Below are 20,873 nucleotides of genomic sequence, written 5' to 3' on the forward strand. Positions count from 1 at the left end.
AATAAGCTGCAGTGAACAGTTTGCATAAAAAACTAGTTTTGCTACAGTTAAACCAACCTGGTCTCACAGGAATCCGTGGAATAGCCACTGAATCACTCAAATTTCCGTGAAACTGACACGGATTTGGCTACAATGCAAGTTAATGCCAGTCATATCCTGTGGCTATTCCAACATACAAAGTGATTATGTACATTCACTGAGTGAAGATTTAGAAAATAAAACATATATTTCTCGCTAGAAATGTGATCAAAATCCATTTTTATGCAGAAACTAAGTCAAAATATTGATTTTTTCACTAAAAATGAGAGAACTGTCCGCCATGTTTTTTGTTCTGACCGCCGGGACCTTGAAAGTCACGTGACTTGGAACAAACCAATAGCCATGGGATATGACTGTCATTAACTTGCATTGTAGCGAAATCCGTGTCAGCTTCAAGGAAATTTGAGTGATTCTGTGGCTATTCCACGGATTTTGAGTTAAGCGAAATCCGTGGCTATTTCACAGATTCCTGTGAGACCAGGTTGAGTTAAACAGCCTCTGTTTACTTAAATTCATCCGGATTTTCCTCAGTTTTGGATGTTTTGTTCCCTATGGATGCACAGTACTCTTTCTTGAAGTGGTTCTGCTGGGTTACCTGTTATGACCAGTGCTCTTTGGGAACCATTGAGCGTCTCCCAGTGGACGACGCTGCTGTTCTTCTCTCTGACAGCAAACCACTCCACCACGAAGCCGCTCAGCGACCAATCAGCTGGAGCCTCCCAGCCGACCTCCAGACTGCTGTCGTCCAGAGGATCTGCAGTGATCCGGCTCGGTGCTGGAGGCTCTGAGGAGACATAAGGGAGAGAATGGTGGTTGATGTTAACAGGGTCTGATTCCAGTATTCAGGATTCTCATTATAGTCAAGACCGGATTAACCATATGGGCAACTGGGCAAAGCCTATTGCACTATTGTTATACTGTGGATTTTTTCTTATTATATCAAAACGTGCGGTTTGATCGGGATCGGTGTGCGATTACTTTTCTCTACAGAATATGATTTTTTTGCGACGTAAATCGCGAAAAACTGCCCAAAATTTTGCATTGAAGTGAATGGGACGGCCGAAAAAAAATGAGCGAAAAAGAACAATAATTGTAGATTTTTAAACGTCTACTTCTCCGGCATAATTTCACCTAGAGACTCCATTTAAACGTTAAACAGTAGACACAAGTCTTGTGTATCGGTGTATTAATCCACGTTTCGATAGGTCATATAGTTTTTTTATCAATCCCTGTTCAATGACCATGATCATTTTTGGAGAAATTCTGAGATTATAATGGGTGTGTATTGCACGGAATGTTCGTGTCACAGTGTGTGACATCATCGCCAGAGTGTAGAGGGAGAGAAGAAACTGTCAAAAAATAAATTTGAAAACTGCGCTCCAGGCCGCAAATTCCACTCTACAGAAATAATTTATACATAGAAATGTAGGAAAATTTGTCTTCTCCCTCACAATCCTCTGGTAAAGCTGTCAGAGTTATAGTTTGGGCGTAGGACGCACAGATGATCCACCAACACCACCAACAGCCTCATTGGCTCCCATATTAAAAACGCAGGGAGATTTCGGCAAAAGCGAGAAGTAACAGTTTGTTTAGATTGCTCTAACAAAGCTATTTTTTCATTTTTCTGAAAAAAAAGAATATGTAGACGTTCAGGAAGAACTCAGGACGCTCAAAGTGAAGTCGGATCAATGATAGGTATTATGGTTTTGCCAAAAATGCTTTCTGTTCGAGGCCAGAAATTCCAGTCTGTCTGCTGTCACTGTTCCAGAACATTTGGCAGTTGGTGGCAGTTACTTCTGTTGATTGTTCTGCTCTGATTGTCTTTGATCTTTGATAAGATTACAGTTACAGATACACACACACACACACATGCACACTCCTCCAGATACACATGCTTCAAACACACACACACACACATTTTGAGGTTAAAGGTCATAGGTTGCTGTATAAATAAATACTTGTAAAGGAATGCTTGTTGTAGGTGTGCTCCTTGTATATTATATAGTATTATAACATTACTAGTATTAATTGTTATAAATCTCTGAAGAATCTCATCATAGTGTACACACACCGGCAGTAGCCCCCGTGGCCCTTCCAGAATTTCCCCAGAGGAAATTTACTAGTTATTATTATTATCTATGTTGTGGGTCAGTTTTTCTAGATTATACTGATGCTGACGTGTTTTGTTTTCATAACATCATATGTGAGTGAGTGGCCTGGACAAGAGGACTTTGTGGAGCATTTGTAGTTTTATGAGCGTTTGAACATCTGTACATGAAAATGCACTTGATGACAGTAAGTTATTGATGTACTGAGTATATTAACCCATTAAGGCCTAAAGCGCCTGGAAAAAAATGCCTGTAAAACCTCTGGGCGATTTTCAAATGACCCCCTAAAACCTGAAGTTTTTCTGGAAATTCAACACCTACTAAATAATAGATTTTTCAGCCTCTGTAGCAGATAAAAATGAAATTCAAAAAGTATTTGAGAGCTTATACCCGTGGCTTTCATACGAAGTTGAGTTTTTTTTGTCCAAACCTTCAATACATTTTTTTTAAAAATCAACAAACTCAGCAAATGTTACATTTGTCTGAATAAAAAATCCTATGCATAATACTAATACATGCCCATTAGCTAGATGCTAACATGATATGACCATTGGAAGAAATAGACATAGTTCTCATTAGCCTACTGTAATAAAAAAAAATTATCATAATAATAATAATAATAATAATAATAATAAATAATAATAATACATTTTATATATTGCACTTTTCAGGGTACTCAACGACGCATAAAGTAATATAAGACATAAACAGTCATGATTTCTTATATCATCATCACAATCAATTAGCCTATTATTATTATTATTATTATTATTATTATTAATAATAATAATATATTATTAATAATATTATTATCTCCAGATGGCCACAAATCTGTCTGTTCTTCGGTGAAAATATGTCGTCTAAAAACATATTCCTCATCCATAAATCCCGGTCGATTGGTTCCGAGGGTTCAAAGTTCAGATCAGCAATAAAATCATCGGTGCTGTTTTCATCAGATCTCTTCCGTCACTTCCTGCTGAGCTCCTCCGCTATAGATATCTATAGATATATATATATATCTATATATATTTATATATATATATATAGATATATCTATATATATTTATATATATATATATATATAGATATAGATATGCCTCCGCTATAGTCGTCTTCCTCCATGATTTATAAGTTCTGGAAAAGTCCGACGTTGCATTGCGACACTCCCGCATGTATAGGTGGAAAAAAATACGAATACTACAAAATGACGTATCCTCTGTCCCGGCCTTAATGGTAGAATAACACAACAGCGCTCCTGGTTTCAATGGTAGAAATGCAGTAATGCTTTCCCGGCGTCAATGGGTTAACTGTATATTACTGTAATTTATTCTGTATTGTGCCAGATTATGATGTGACTCTGGGGTCGTGATGATGGGGCCCTTGGATATTGTTGCCTAGGGAACAGCAACGTGTTGATCTGGCCCTGATTATAGTGACTCACACTGCGTCAATCTGTAACAAGCTAAGCAGGAACGAAAGCTTTTTTTTAGCTTGATTCCAATGGGTGTGTGCCAAGTTGAGTCATAATCTGTTTTTGGGAGGGGGAGTATCATGGGAAATACCTTAAATACTTTGGGGATTCCCTGTTAAATCACAAATGAGATTAGTCAGCCGTTCATTTCTCCGTAGAGGAGGTGTGGTTTACGATCCTCCGGAGCCGCTTATTGGGCGCTTAGAATGTCTATCAAAAGCGTCTGTAGGTAGCTCTTAGCCAATCAGATCAGTTATACCAGATGATGTATGTAGAGAAACAGAAATTGATGTTTACATAGCCAGACTAGCCCATCTCTACTTTGAGACTAAAATGCTCAATTCTGCTTCTGCAACTTTTTCCTGCAGCATGTTCTGACTCTGGCTGCTCACAGTCTACCGGCAGTGTTGGTGTGTGTGTGTGTGTGTGTGTGTGTGTGAACATAAAAAGAAACAAAATGACCAAAAAAAGACACAAAATGACCATAAAGGACACAAAATGACAAAAATGACACAAAATTACCAAAAAAAGACATAAAGTGACAAAAAAGACACAAAATGACCCCAAAAAGACACAAAATGACCAAAAAAGACACAAAATTACTAAAAAAAGACACAAATGACCCCAAAAAGACACAAAATGACCATAAAAAGACACAAAATGACCAAAAAAATGACACAGAATTTCCAAAAGAAGATACACAATGACCAAAAAACCCCACAAAATTATCAAAACAGTTTTCCTCATATATTGTATATATTGAAGTATTGTGATTTTTCCAGCCTCTCCTGTCCTGTCCTCTCCTCTCCGCTCTGTGTAAACAGCCTATCAATGTTCAGTGTGTATGTGCTGGATGGTGTGGTACCTTATGAAAAGTGTTTTATGGAGTGTTGCTGCTGCTTTGCTTCTCCAGTTCTCGCTTTCTGCCAGATTATTTATTTTTACGCCTTATTCCCCCTCATGTCATTCAGCCACACATCCACTGATTTTATGGGCAACAAACAAGCTGCTGCGGGTCTCTGGGGGCTCTTTGGTGGTGAAACAGGAGTGTAAAGTCAAACGTTGTTCTTCTTTTAAAATCAAACTCTGGCCGGCGGGCCAAATTTGGCCTGCAGTGTAATTTTATTTGGCCCGCGAGGCAATACCAAATTATTATATTATTATTGTACTATAAAAGCTGACCCGTCGGTATTATACGGCGCATTTACCGCTAATACTAGATTCATTATTGTTATTTTATTTTTAAATGTATTAACCTGTTGAAAAAGTTTATTTTGATATTTAAATCAGAAGGATGCAAATAGAAAAGAGGCATACGATTTTTATTTAATTTTTATTTAATAAATTAATGACATTGATGTGTTTTTTATTTGAAATTTGATTTTGCATGTCTGCACTATTTAGTTATATATTGTATGTTTATAAGCGTTGCTGGTTCCATATTTAATGTTAAAGCAAAACATGTTTGGTTTATATTAAAAGGTTTATTTGTTCAATGTTGGCCCGCCATTTTATTCAAGTTTTAAATTTTGGCCCATTGTGTATTTGAGTATGACACCCCTGCTCTAAACTATTTAAAACGCCGTCTCCAGCTAAAGAGAGCTTGGCGTCTGCAGCAGCCATGTTGGATCTGTAAGAAAACTACAAAAATACAAGCTTCCGTCTGTCCAGTAGTACGCGTCATCGTCTTGCCGTCCCTCCCCATTCTGTGATTGGATCCTAAAACAGGGCTAAGAAACGGCCTTAGATTCCAGACTGTTTGCAGGTTTGAAATGAAATCGAGCGTGCAAGGCTGTTTTGTTTCACTGGCGTAGCCAGAAAAAAGACATTGGGTGTGCACCAGCAATACTGGGTGTGCCAAATTTATTTTCAGCAGAGAACAGATTTCAACACCTCCACAAACATTCAAAAGAATGCGTCTCTCCAATACAACATTATTAACACAACAACAACAACAACAACTTATAAACACATTCTCATCAGTAATAATCAACAGTTAGTTCACAGCAGGTCTGAACATTAACGTGTGACGTGCTCTCAAATAAATCAATAACAAAGTCATAGAAAAAGCACACTTTGTGTTCTCAAAATAACACTGCAAAAACATACACACAGAGACATTGCGTTCCCAATGAGATGAACAGTGAAATATAACATTCATGCGCGTACTCAAGCACGGAGCCATAACCTATCCACATTACGCGCGATAAAAAAAAACTATTTAACCATGTGAACACATTGGGCTCAGCAGCAGAGTAAAGGACACAATGCTATTGTGCTCACCTGTGCTCACTGCGCAGCTCTGAATGTACAGGGCGAAACGGCGTGGCTTGGCCTTGAACGCATCTATTACTTCATCCGAGTCCAGTTTCTCCGCAAGCTCCTTTTCAAACATGAGCAACGAAATGCTGTTAAGTCTCTCTGTGAGCATTGTAGCTCTGCTGGTGGATTTAATCTGTTCACAACTGAAAACAGGCGCTCCACAGAGCAACTTGTGACAGGCAGTGACAACAGAATACGCAGGAAACTGTTCATGTTGGGGAAAACATCTTTGTCACATGAATCCAAGACTTCAATAAGGGACGGGAACTGATGTCCCGTGTCCACTTTACGCCTGATGAGTTGCCCAAACACAGTGAGATCAGAGGCCTCCAAACGAAGTCCATAATGCCGGTGTCGTGCCAAAAAGTGATTGCCTGCCAGAATCTGATTTCTGGCCGCGGGAGCGCGCACGGCAGCCCATTGAGCGGTCAGATCTTTACATTATGAAGTTCATGAATGAGATCAAGTCATATTTACGCAGAAATAACCTCTCAGTAACTATACTATGCCTTCAATCAGTTTTTGCGAGGTGAAAACTGAAATAGACGTGTCTATCACATAGTTGCCATGTCTGTTTTCACTACAAACTATACACTTCTTTTGGCCACAGTTGTAATAATTACGCAACAACAAACGTTAAACTTTCGAAGCCACATGCCTTTGCTATAATTACATTATAATACAGTTGTGTGTATCTGCATATTAAAACCGTTTAATCCAGAGAAAAGCAGACGTGTTTACGCTACCGCTCAACGGGCTGCCGTGCGCGCTCCCGCGGCCAGAAATCAGATTCTGGCAGGCTATCACTTTTTGGCACGACACCGGCTCGGCGCGCGCCATGCGTCCAGCTGGCAAAATGCGTCAGACGCAGGCAGCAGCCTTCATTATTCCATAAGAGTCACTCTGAAAACGGTTGTTAAGTTCGACCAGCTGTCTGTCAAGGATCATAATCCACAAGGAGCGCAAATCAGAATCACTCCTGATGGGTGCGCACCTGCCCACTGTAGAGGCCACATGCGAGTCAGCAAACTTGGCAGGCAGCTTTCTGCTCCGTGCGCCTGCTACGTCCCAGTTCTCAACGCCGTTTTTCTTCATGATGTCATCTCTTAGCCTGATTATTCTCTCAAATTCCCCGTCTGAGTTACTCCTGAAAGTAGCAAAAGTTTCTTTGAGGCCCTCAATCATGTGGATGTAGTCAGTCACTGACACAGATGGTGACTGTAGGCTTTTTGTCGCAAAATCACTTGCACTGAACAGCTTAGAAAACGCAACAAGAAGAAATATGAATCTTTTGGTCTGTAGTTGTTGCAGGAGAGACTCCGCGTCTATTTTGGTCTGACCTGACCCCTCCGCAAACTCACTCAGTGTTTCTAATATGACATCATACAATGTTAAAACTCGGCTCACAGACTCTGATTTTGAACTCCACCTAATATCTGTGGAGCGCACAAGCCCCAGACGGGGTGCGCCGGGGTGAAGTTCTTCTTAGATTTGTAGAAATCGTGCATGTCTGTTGGCTCCGGACATGAAATGATGCAGTGAATTTACAACATCAAAAAAAGTGGCCACAGTGGGAGACACTTTTGAAGCTGTCGAAAGCACCAGATTCAGGCGGTGGGAGTGGCAGTGTACATACACTGCACGAGGAAAAGTTTTTTTGAGCTGCACCTGCACCCCGGATTTCTCACCGGACATAACTGCTGCTCCGTCAAAACTGAAACCCACACACAATTCCAGTGGTGGAATGTAACTAAGTACATTTACTCAAGTACTGTACTTAAGTAAAATTGTGAGGTACTTGTACTTTACTTGAGTATTTCCATTTTATGTAAATGTATACTTCTACTCCACTACATTTAGAGGCAAATGTTGTACTTTTTACTCCACTACATATAGCCAGCAGCTTTAGTTACTTTTCAGATCGGGATTTAACATGAAAACATGATCGGTTTAAAGTTTAAAGTGACATTTTCTAAATTAGACCTCATAAAAGCATATTAAATAGTTAAAATGAGCCCTACCTTGAGAAAATAAAATGCTGCTTATATAAATGCATCAATAATAATTATCAAATCATATATTGAGAATATATTTAACAATCTGAGTGGGGTCATTCTGCAAAACGAGTACTTTTACTTTTGATACTTTAAGTACATTTTGATGCTGATACTTTTGTACTTTTACTAAAGTAAGTTTTGAATGCAGGACTTTTACTTGTAGTGGAGTAATTTCACAGTGTGGTATTGGTACTTTTACTTAAGTAAGGAATCTGAATACTTCTTCCACCACTGCACTTTCTGTTTCAGCTTTGTGCTGTGTTTTTACCGTGTGTTTGTCATGTTGATTCATAATCTGTTTCTTCATCATCATGGAAAAACACATATTTCCTTGGGAGTTGAGAGTTAAATAAACCGACCTATATTCAGGTCAAAGGTAGGTAGCAATAAAAAAACAAAAAGTGTTTCCTCTTTACCTGAGCTGCACGTAATTCCTGTGAACTGTGTTATATGGAGGGCTTCCCTGGAAAGCTGCAATGGGCTACACGCCCATTATAGAAGACCTGCCCTGCCTGATTTAAAAGCGCTCAGCCGAGTGGGCAGAGAGTCACTGCAGCAGAGACTCAACCTTCTGTAACCAAGTCCGACAGTGAGTATAATAAAAATAATAATGCATTTTATTTGTAATGCACTTTGCATTGCAGGAAATCTCAAAATGCTATAGTATAGATCTAAAAAAAGGCTGCTGGATGATTTTCTATTGTAGTAACCAAGGTTATAATAGTTTTGGATTTTTCATTAGTTTCGTTGTGAATTTTTGTTTTCAAATTCAGTTAGTTTTAGTTAGTTTTTAGAGTGAGCTGTCTAGTTTTACTTTCGTTTTTATTTTTTGAAAATGCTTAGTTTTAGTTTAGTTTTTATTAGTTTTAGTGTTAGTTTTAGTTTTTTTGTAATGGGCTATGTGTTGGGTGCCAGATTCAAAGAGGTCACAATAAATGTTTCCTTTATTTCCTTTGGTTTATCATCTCAGCCCCAATAAGGTTATTAACTGTTTTGTATTGTGGTTCTAGTGTAAACATCCCAGTCTCAGTAAACATATTCACCATGTGTTGCATGTTCTAATAGAAACACTGAATTATGAATGAAAAAAGTTGACAAAAACGAAAACTAAGGACATTTTCACTATAATTTTAGTTAGTTTCAGTTAGTTTTGTAACCACAAAATACAGTTTCAGTTAGTTATCGTTTTTTTAGAAACTCTAGTTTTTTATTTTTATCTCAGTTAACGAAAATGTTTTTTCAATTCTAGTTTTCGTTATTTCGTTAGTTTTCGTTAACTATAATAACCTTGGTAGTAACAGTGCAACGTTTTGATGCTAAATCCTTTTTTTCTGGTTCTTTTTTGCAGAACAAACAGCTTCCAGCCTCTAACTTCTCCACCCTCTCCACCACTCCTCCTCCATCATGTTGCCCAGCGAGGAGCTGCAGTGCTGCGTATGCTGCTATGAGTATTCCCGGAGCCAGCGGGTCCCCAGAGTGCTGCACTGCGGACACACCTTCTGCGCCCCCTGTCTGGAGAAACTCTGTAAGAATGAAGGCTTCCTCCTCAAGGTGCGCTGCCCCGTGTGCCGCTGGGTCACCTGCACCCGAGCCAGCCTGCCCTTATCCGGGTCGCTGTGGGTCAACACGCAGATCTGGGACCAGATTGACGAGGCGAGAAACCAACAAATACCGGAGGATTTAACCGAAACAAAGCAGAGCAAACTCATCCAGTCAACACTGTGAGTCTCCCTCCGTTTTTATTCTAAGTATAAGTCTTAATTCTAAGTCTAAGGTAATACTAAGGGCGTTTTCACACCTAAAAGTCTGAACCAAGGTCCGTGTTCTGTTCCATTGTCTACATTTGGTCCTGTTGGTTTTGGTTTCACACTGCAACAGGAATAATGACTTTACAAGACAGTTCTAGTGGACACGTCATCTCCCTGTTGGACTTCCCACCAAGGTTATTATAGTTAACGAAAACTAACGAAATAACGAAAACTAGAATTGAAAAAACATTTTCGTTAACTGAAATAAAAATAAAAACTAGAGTTTTTAAAAAAACGATAACTAACTGAAACTGTATTGTGTGGTTACAAAACTAACTAAAACTAACTAAAATTATAGTGGAAATGTCCTTAGTTTTCGTTTTTGTCAACTTTTTTCATTCATAATTCAGTGTTTCTATTTGAACATGCAACACATGGTGAATATGTTTACTGAGACTGGGATGTTTACACTAGAACCAGAATACAAAACAGTTAATAACCTTATTGGGGCTGAGATGATAAACCAAAGGAAATAAAGGAAACATTTATTATGACCTCTTTGAATCTGGCACCCAACACATAGCCCATTACAAAAAAACTAAAACTAACACTAAAACTAATAAAAACTAAACTAAAACTAAGCGTTTTAAAAAAATAAAAACTAAACTAAAACTAGAAAACTCACTCTAAAAACTAACTAAAACTAAGTGAATTTGAAAACAAAATTTCACAAGGAAATTAAAACTAAAACTAATGAAAAATACAAAACTATTATAACCTTGCTTCCGAGGCTCATTTTATCATATATTTTGTTTTATCTGCTAACTTCGTGTACCATAATTCGAGAGCAGAAGAAGAAAAAAACTTCCTGTCATTGATACGAAGGCCAGAACTATAAAAAAAAAGTTGTTTTCACACTGTAAAAGGTTGGGACCTTGGTTGGTTTGGTCCGGACCGAGACCACCTCTTTTGGTCGACCAAACTTTGGTCCTTTGGCACCTTTCACACCTGGAATTTAGGTTCAGATCAAACTGAAAAGTCCTAAAGTCTGGACCAAACCAGATAGGTGTGAAAGCGCCCTAAGTTACTAGGGGTGTAAATTACATCATCATGCTACGATAGGCTATGTTATCGATTATTTGGACAATTATACAATATTTGCAATATGACACAAGGTCATATTAATTTGAATCAACACACAAACAACAACTAAAATATGATGAGACATTATTATTAATGCGCCTTTTTTTCTGACATTTAATCCTTTGATGCACAACATAGTCTAAAGTGACCCAACAGTTTTTATGTTCTATATCTTTGCAATAAATTATTTTCATCATTCAGTATTTCAGGTTTTCCTCAATTAGTTTTTGATCATCATACATCCTAATTTTATGTTTTCCTTTATTCATATTTTAATAAAATCCCTTTTTATCACTACTCTTCTAATGCACAACATGGGTCAAAAATTACCCATATCCATTTTTTAGCTAAGTAGCTTGCTAAGCTAACTACTTAGCTAACTTTTTGGCTAAGTAGCTTGCTAAGCTAACTACTTAGCTAAATACTTAGCCAAGTAGTTAGCTATGTAAAAACACAAAAACATTTTTTCTTCATAAAGTATGAGAAGCAAAACGGAAATAATGATCTGTTGATATCAAAAACAAGATATTTAAATAATACTTAATATAATTAAATCATAAAATAAGTTGATATCAAAAGATATCACACACAAGAAGAAACACACAGCAGCATTAAATAACATGAAAGGAATCAATGCAGGTCACTTTAGACCCATGTTGTGCATCAAAGGGTAAAATGAAAAAAGAATAAATATAAAGAGTGAATTTCAAAAACAAAGGTGCATCTTAAAGCTATGTAGGTATTGTCACTTTGCATTGATGATATTGAATTTTTGATCATTGAACTGATAAATCGATACAGATCCATGTTCCCCCTAGTACTTAACCCTTTGATGCACAACATATGGACACTTCATGGTTCAAAAATAACCTGCATTCATTTCCACATCTTATTTAATGCTGCTGTGTGTTTCTTTGCTCTTGGAATCAATTTATTCCATGATTGAATATTCAAAGCTTTCTTTGAATATCTTGTTTTTGATTACAACAGATAATTGTTTCCATTTTTCCCTTCATACTTTATCAAGAAAAATGTTTCTCTCAAGTTAATTGAGGAAAACCTGGAATACTAAATGATGAAAATAATTTATTGCAAAGATATAGAACATAAAAACTCAGTCGGGTCTCTTTAGACCAGGGGTCTCAAACTGGCGGCCCGCGGGCCAATTGTGGCCCTCGTGACGATATTTTGTGGCCCCCACCTTGATATGAAAGTTTAATGTGAGTTTTATATGAATGGCACTTTACCGTGTTGTGTGTGGAAGGTCCCTTTATTTACTTTTTTTGGTGATTTTGTGTCTTTTTCAAAATAATTTTGTCTTTTTTTGGGTCATTTTGTGTCCTTTTTTAAAATAATTTTGTGTCTTTTTTTGATAATTCAGTCTTTTTTAAATAATTTTGTTTATTTTTTGAAGTAATTTCGTTTTTTTCTGTCATTTTCTGTCTTTTTTTAGTAATTTTATGTCTTTTTTTTAAAGTAATTTTGTGTCTTTTTTTAAGTAATTCTGTGTCTTTTTTTTAAGTAATTTTGTCTTTTTTTAAAGTAATTTTGTGTCTTTTTTTTAAGTAATTCTGTGTCTTTTTTTTTTTTAAAGTAATTTTGTGTCTTTTTTTTAAAAGTAATTTTGTGTCTTTTTTTTAAATAATTTTGTGTCTTTTTTAAAAGAATTTTGTGTCTTTTTTTGGGTCATTTTGTGTCCTTTTTGTAAAATAATTTTGTGTCTTTTTTTGATAATTCTGTCTTTTTTAAATAATTTTGTTTATTTTTTGAAGTAATTTAGTTTTTTTCTGTCATTTTCTGTCTTTTTTTTGTAATTTTATGTCTTTTTTGTCATTTTCTGTCTTTTTTAAAGTAATTTAGAGTTTTTTCTGTCATTTTGTGTCGTTTTTCAGTAATTTTGTGTCTCTTTTTTCGTCATTTTGTGTCTTTTTTTAAGTAATTTAGGGTTTTTTTGTCATTTTGTGGGATTTTTTAGTCATTTTGTGTCTTTTTTTTTTTGGTCATTTTGATACTGCCTCCAGCGGCCCCCAGGTCATTTGAGTTTGAGACCCCTGCTTTAGACCAATGTTATGCATTAAGGGGTTAAATAAGAGCAACTTATGGCTGCAGTGTTCTTTTATGCAAGCTTCATATCTTAACAAATGTCTTTCTCTCTGCCCCCCTTTAGTCCTGTTTCAAGCCACTCTAGTTTGACTTCCACTCTGCAAAAAGCCTTCAGCTGTGTTCTGCATAAAGACAAGTGACGGACGCCTACTGACAGCTGAACAGCAGGAGAAATCTGCAGCCTCGTTTCCCTTTATCATCACCTGACAGACTTGATAAATACGCATTTAAAGCGCAGAACTGCACTAATTTGGAAGCACCTAGCATTAGCATTAGCTAATTTGGAAGCATTAGCACATCTAAAGGAGCTGCAAAGGACCCGAACGGTTTTGTGTGACCTTTTCTACGTCTTTCTACTTGGATTTAAGGCCAAAAGCCATAAAATAAAACAATGATTTTAAGGACAATGATGTCCACGTCCATAATGAATTTGATTGAAGGACTAGTAATGACGCTTCTGAGGAAGATTGGAGTCTCAGTTGAAACTGTCGAGCAGGTAAAGAAACATTTCCTTGTAAAGTAAAATCAATCTTGTGAACTTTAAGAGCTAAATGGGAGCAAACACCTCACATAACATTTATCACAGTCGGTTTATACCAGGGGTCGGCAACATTTACTAACAAAAGAGCCATTGTTGGACAAAAAAGAGAAATAATTTAGGAATGGAGCCGCAAACCTTATTGTGAGCCTCACAAGGAGGATGTAACAGCCTACTAAGTCCATTAATTAGCCAATAATGAGCATTTATTAATATGATTTGGTCAGAATGCAGCGAGGAGCCAAATGCAAATGAGAGGCTGGACACCAAAAATATCTCAGGAGATTTGGAATCTAAAGCTAGTCTATCTAGAGAAACTCAAAACTAGAGACTTAAAGTTGGCAAAATGTAGATGTTAAGGTGAAAGGCTGTAGACGTATAAATACCGTTTATAGGGAAAACATAAATAACTGTTCATGTCATATGATTTTTTTGTCCCAGACACAGGGAGCCACTGCAGATGGCCTAAAGAGCCTCATGTGGCTCCGGAGCCACAGGTTGCTGACCCCTGGTTTATACCGTATTATAAAATATTTGTTATTCTATACTTTGTCATTTTAAATTGCTGTCAACATTTATTTATTTTTTCCATAAAAACCCAAATTTGGTGGCGTCCCGCAGATTCTAATTCCACTATTCCATCATATACACTGATCTTAATTATTTTTAGAATTATTTTAAAGGAGATTAAGGGTTCTTGTATATTTTATTTAAGGCATCTTATTTTGACAGTCTTCTTGTAAATTCTGTGGTGGATTCTGTTAACACACTGCACTCTTATTTTGAAAGCTGCAATCGAACGCAGTATTAGGTCAACAAGTTTTAAACTGTGAATTTGTAATGAAACCTGTGTACATATGTTAATATGAATAACTGTGAAATATTATACTTTCAGTCAGTCCTAATTTGTTTTCAAAAGCTGATCTTAACGACCATCTGAAGTATATTTTAAGTATGAAATGCTCATTCTTGTTTTAAGGACACAATGCAATAAAGGATTTTGAGTTTTGCTGCATATTATTTATGTATTCTAAGTTGTTCTGCAATTTTTTATATATATATATTTGTATTTGTGTAACTATTTTTGTTGTGTGTGATTTGGATCATCTGTGGAAAATCACACGATCATTATCTCTCATTATCACTATCTCTCGTGGCTTATCAAAAGGGGCAGGGATTAAACAGGGACTTTCTGCTGAGTACACTGACACCTCATACAAGTCTCTAGGACAAACGGTTCACTAGTTAGTAAAAGGGGGCGTGGCTAATAAAAAGGGGCGGGGTAATCAATCACCAGTTAAACAGGGACTCTATGCCGAGTAATCTGACACCTTATACAAGTTTCTAGGACAAACGGTTCATTAGTTATGAAAGGGGGCGTGGCTAATCAAAAAGGGCGGGAATTTATGACGCATTGTTTTGTAGAACTGGTAAATGATGAACCATCATCATGCATGACAAGTTTGAGGCAGATTGGACAATGTATGGTCAAGTTATAAGGTCTCATGTTTTATGAAGAAATGCCATGTCTGTTGAGTTAGAGTTAACTGTTTTCAGTTAAAATGTCTGTGTTGGAGGAGGGGGGGGGCTTTGGTAGCTAAGCAACCAGGTGGCCAGGTGGAGTCGACCAATCAGAGCAGAGCAATCAACTGAAATTAACTGACAGTTCCGCCACACTGAGCAGCCAGAGGTGGACAAACTGAAAATTCTGGCCTCGAACAGAAAGCATTTTTGGCAAAACCATAATACCTATCATTGATCCGACTTCACTTTGAGTGTCCTGAGTTCTTCCTGAACATCTACATATGTTTTTTTTTTAAGAAAAATGAAAAAATAGCTTTGTTAGAGCGATCTAAAAAAACAAAAAATGTCCTTACTTGAGAAATCATCCTGCGTTTTTAATATGGGAGCCAATGAGGCTGTTGGTGGTGTTGGTGGCGCATCTCTGCGTCTTACACCCAAACTATAACTCTGACAGCTTTACCAGAGGATTGTGAGTGAGAGGACAAATTTTCCTACGTTTCTATGTATAAATTATTTCTGTAGAGTGAAATTTGCGGCCTGGAGCACAGTTTTCAAATTTATTTTTTGACAATTCGTTCTCTCCCTCTACACTCTGTTTGATGACATCACCACCCTAGACTCTCCATAGGGTTACATTGGGGGGATTTTTTGACGTGTTTTTGCCCAATAATTTGAAAACCGTTTGTCGAAACCCTTAGAAAAGTCATAGCACACTTGTCATGGGCGAGCCGGTCGATTTGATACCTTTTTTGTGTATGTGCGGCCAAAACTCTGGGAGGAGTAGTCGACCGAAAAATGACACGGAAGAAACGGAAGAATAATAGTCCCGAGGAATAACAATTAGTGTGCTTTTGCAAGCAAGCGCAGTACAGTGTGTATGTGCTAACAGGCTAACAGTTAGCTCTGTAGCACTACAGTGTGTATGTGCTAACAGGCTAACAGTTAGCTCTGTAGCACTACAGTGTGTATGTGCAAACAGGCTAACAGTTAGCTCTGTAGCAGTACAATGTGTATGTGCTAACAGGCTAACAGTTAGCTCTGTACCAGTACAGTGTGTATGTGATAACAGGCTAACAGTTAGCTCTGTAGCAGTACAGTGTGTATGTGCTAACAGGCTAACAGTTAGCTCTGCAGCAGTACAGTGTGTGTGTGCTAACAGGCTAACAGTTAGCTCTGCAGCAGTACAGTGTGTATGTGCTAACAGGCTAACAGTTAGCTCTGCAGCAGTACAGTGTGTGTGTGCTAACAGGCTAACAGTTAGCTCTGCAGCAGTACAGTGTGTGTGTGCTAACAGGCTAACAGTTAGCTCTGCAGCAGTACAGTGTGTATGTGCTAACAGGCTAACAGTTAGCTCTGTAGCAGTACAGTGTGTATGTGCTGCTGCTGCAGGAGGTGTTCACTTAGTGATCTCTGTTTGTTTACAACAAGCACCAGACACTAAAAACTGTTCCTGTTGTTTGTTTAAAAGTAGTGCAATAAAAACACAGAGACACCTTGACGTCCAGTGGAAGATTTAAAGTGAGACCTCACCTGTGTCAGAAGGTCCAAGCAGCCAGATGTGTGCTGGAGGTGAAGGTCCTGCTGATGTGGAGGCCGTCAGGCTGCAGGAGCAGCGTCCAGCAGGCAGCAACAAGCTGCAGGAAGTCCTGGAAGCGTGTAAATCTCTGCAGCTCCCCAGATCCTTCAGGACCTGAGAGCTTTCTGTCTGACACGTCACGTTGAAGAAAAGAACCCTGCCGTTGGCCAGACGACGAGGAACGGCCTGGAAACCACCAGAGGACACACGATTTAGTTATAAACAGAGATTATATGTTCTTCCTGTTTCATTCTCAACATGAATCATTAGTCTAACGTCATAAACGAGTCATTTAAAAACACATAAAAAACAAATTAGAGACAGTCAGAGAGGAGATTAAAAACTAATATGATCCAAAAGTTATTAAACTCTAGAGCTCAAACAGGGAAAAAGGATCAAAGGAGCACATTTACATTTTGTCTTTTTTTTTTGTAATTTTGTGTCTTTTTTTCGTCATTTTGTTTCTTTTTTTAGTAATTTAGTTTTTTTCTGTCATTTTGTGTCTCTTTAGGAATTTTGTGTATTTTTTGGGTTTAACACACACGCACAAACACAGATGTACACACAGACACACACACGCACGCACATGAATGAGCATGCGCACACACATGCACACACACACACACACATGCACGCACACACACACACACACACACAAACATGCAAGCACATGCGCACATGCACATAAACGTGCACGCACAAGCACACACACACACGCACGCACGCACACACACGCACGCACATAAACGAGCATGCACACACAAACATGCACGCACACACGTGTACACGCACAAGCACGCACGCACATAAACGAGCATGCACACACACGCACACACAAACATGCACGCACACACGCTTACACGCAGATAAACGTGCACGCACAAGCACACACACGCACGCACATAAACGAGCATGCACACACACAAGCATGCACACACACACACGCACACACAAACATGCACGCTTACACGCACATCAACGTGCACGAACAAGCACACACACACACGCGCGCACATGCACACAAACATGCACGCACGCACACATGCACATAAACGCGCACATACAAACGCATGCATACATATGTACACACACACACAAACAAACACGCACGCACTCACACACAGACACACACAGGCGCACACACAGACACACACACACACACACACACACTCTCTCTCACACACACACACACACCCACACACACTCTCTCTCACACACACACACTCTCTCTCTCTCTGTCTCTCTCACACACACACACACACACAAACATGCATGCACACACACACACACACACACACACAGACTCACACACACACACACACACACACACACACACACACACACACACACACACACATACACACCCCTACCTTCCAGAGCAGTGAGGTGAGCCTGTAGCCGTTCTCGTCTGGTTGTTTCTGTCTCCTCCAGAAGGACGGAGCTGCAGACGGAGCTGGTAGGAAGGAGGAGGGGAAAATATTAAAATATATATTTGGAGGAGGTAAACAGAACAGTTAAGAGGGTGGTAAGTTTATACTTTTTGCCAGCAGTAAAAACCAGAAAAACATTCACATAGTAAATGTATCTTTCTTCTTTGAATCACTAATTGGTGACGTGCTACAACTTCCTCTAGCACCACCAACTGGTCGAATCTGGCACTTTCCCAATTATGTAATTATCAAGGAAAATGTCGAGATATCAGCTCTGAAATTAAACTCCTATCAGCTATTTTTGGTGTTATCATTATATTTTTCCAAACAATTGTCCAAAAAAGGCACAAAATGACTTAAAAAAAGACACAAAATGACTTAAAAAAAGACACAAAATGACAGAAAAAACACAAAATGACCAAAAAAAAGACACAAAATTACCAAAAAGAAACAAAATGACCAAAAAAAGACACAAAACGACCAGAAAAGACACAAAACGACCAAAAAAAGACACCAATGACCAAAAAAAGACACAAAACGACCAAAAAAGACACAAAACACCAAAAAAAGACATAAAAAATACCAAAAAAAGACACAAAATTACCAAAAAAGACACAAAATGACAAAAAAAAGACACACATTTACCAAAAAAGACACAAAATGGAGCACTATGGATAACGGCCAGGTTGTGGAGCAGCTTTCTACTCTTGCATGGGTCTCAAATTGACAAAAAATGACCACAAAAAGACGCAAATTGACCAAAAAAGACACAAAATGACCCAAAAAGAAACAAAATGACCAAAAAAAAGACACAAAATGACCAAAAAAAGACACAAAATGACCAGAAAAGACACAAAACGACCAAAAAAAGACACCAATGACCAAAAAAAGACACAAAACGACCAAAAAAGACACAAAACACCCAAAAAAGACATAAAAAATACCAAAAAAAGACACAAAATTACCAAAAAAGACACAAAATGACAAAAAAAAGACACACATTTACCAAAAAAGACACAAAATGGAGCACTATGGATTACGGCCAGGTTGTGGAGCAGCTTTCTACTCTTGCGTGGTCTTATAGGCGTCCTGGGGGTTTTCTCATCTGGTCTCCATGTTCTGTGGTCTAGTTCAGCTGTTCTCAACCTTGGGGTCGGGACCCCAATTGGGGTCTTGAGATGATTTCTGGGGGTCGCCAAATCATTTTGGAAGTCAGCTCTGTCTCCACTGTGTTAAAGTGTTCATGTGTTAATGTGTTTGTCTTTTTGGTCATTTAATGCCTTTTTTTTTTTGGTCATTTTGTGTCATTTTTTGTGTCTTTTTTTGATCATTTTGGGTCTTTTTTGGTCATTTTGGGTCTTTTTTCGATCATTTTGTGGTCAATTTGTGATTTTTTTGGTAATTTTGTGTCTTTTTTGATCATTTTGTGGTCAATTTGTGTCTTTTTTTGATCATTTTGTGTCTTTTTTTAGTCATTTTGTATTTTTTTGGGTAATTTTGTTTCTTTTTTGGGTCATTTTGTGTCTTTTCTGGTCATTTTGTGTCTTTTTTTTATCATTTTGTGGTCAATTTGTATCTTTTTTTGTTCATTTTGTGTCTTTTTTGGTCATTTTGTTTCTTTTTTGGGTGATCTGAACTGTGTGCGTGAGATTGTGTTCAGTGAGCGGGGGTCGCGGACAACATGCATGTTAAATTGGGGGTCGCGACTCAAAAAGGTTGAGAACTACTGGTCTAGTCGAGGACTAATGTGTGTTTCCTCTGTTCTTCTAGTAGAGGAACATTGATGATCCGCTCCTTATATAACAGAGTGGGAGCTGTGTCTCTACTCAACAGGAAGTCAATGTTCTTGGTCACAGATACGGAGACGCTTCAAGGAGAGGATTTATTTTCTGGACACGTCCAGCTTGGAGGAGCTCAGATCCTGAAGGATTAAAATACATGAGACCTGAGGAAACCTTTGGATGCTGCAGGAGCAGCTCAGGAACATAAACATCTCTTTCTCAGCCTTGTTCTCACACAACAGCACCGTGAGAATACAGATTCTTTATCTTGTTGTTGTAATGACTGCTATGAATCACCACTGATTTAAATAAGACCACAGTGATTAATCCTCTGGGGTCTATGATCAGATAACATGTTTTTTTTTTTAAAGCGACGTGACAAAAAAACGAGGTGACATGGAGTGCTGCTGTCGACTTCACTCCAGATTACAGACTTGAAACTTTCTCCAGTTTTTTGTTTGATGCTCCAAAGCCATGTAAAACCAAAGATATGATCGTTTTAATTTGATAGTACAGAAATATTTATTCAAGTGTAAAAGTAGGATGGGACGAGGCAGGCGTGGCATTAAGTAAAAATGGAAAAAAGAGTCTAATCATCTAATACCTATAAATAAACATGTTTTTATGGTCATTTTTTATGTATAGTTTTATTATATTTGAATTTTACCTTTATATGTTCATATTTGCAACCTATGTTTTACATTTTTTAGGTCTGAAACAGTTCATTGAGCATATTTGTGGTTTTTATTGTCATAAATAGCATAATTTTATTTCAGATTTCATGAGTTTTTTATGTATTTTTGGGCTCAATGTGTTAATAAAGTGGGTTAAAAGTGAAAAATAATAGTCAGATCATGTTGAAGTTGTGCTGAGAAAATACTAAATACAAATAAAATGACCAAAAGAGAAACAAAATGACAAAAAAGACACAAAATGACCAAAAAAAGACACAAATGACCAAAAAAAAAGACACAAAATGACCAAAAAAGACACAAAATTACCAGAAAAGATACAAAATGACTAAAAAGACGCA

The 20,873-nt window shown here is 37.9% G+C and overlaps 1 protein-coding gene across 1 annotated transcript in view; it reads right to left on the reverse strand.

The window, feature by feature from the left end:
• Nucleotides 1–20,873, reverse strand: part of LOC131983881 (interleukin-6 receptor subunit beta) — a 59,743-nt gene that overhangs the window by 6,381 nt on the left and 32,489 nt on the right. The window contains exons 8-10 of the mRNA XM_059348709.1: nucleotides 18,000–18,082; nucleotides 16,584–16,815; nucleotides 635–823 (exon numbers count right to left, since the gene is read on the reverse strand). Of these exons, the coding sequence (XP_059204692.1) occupies nucleotides 635–823; nucleotides 16,584–16,815; nucleotides 18,000–18,082 (504 nt within the window). The remainder of the gene's footprint in view (nucleotides 1–634; nucleotides 824–16,583; nucleotides 16,816–17,999; nucleotides 18,083–20,873) is intronic.

Source organism: Centropristis striata, chromosome 13, assembly GCF_030273125.1.
Source record: "Centropristis striata isolate RG_2023a ecotype Rhode Island chromosome 13, C.striata_1.0, whole genome shotgun sequence".
NCBI lineage: Eukaryota > Metazoa > Chordata > Actinopteri > Perciformes > Serranidae > Centropristis > Centropristis striata.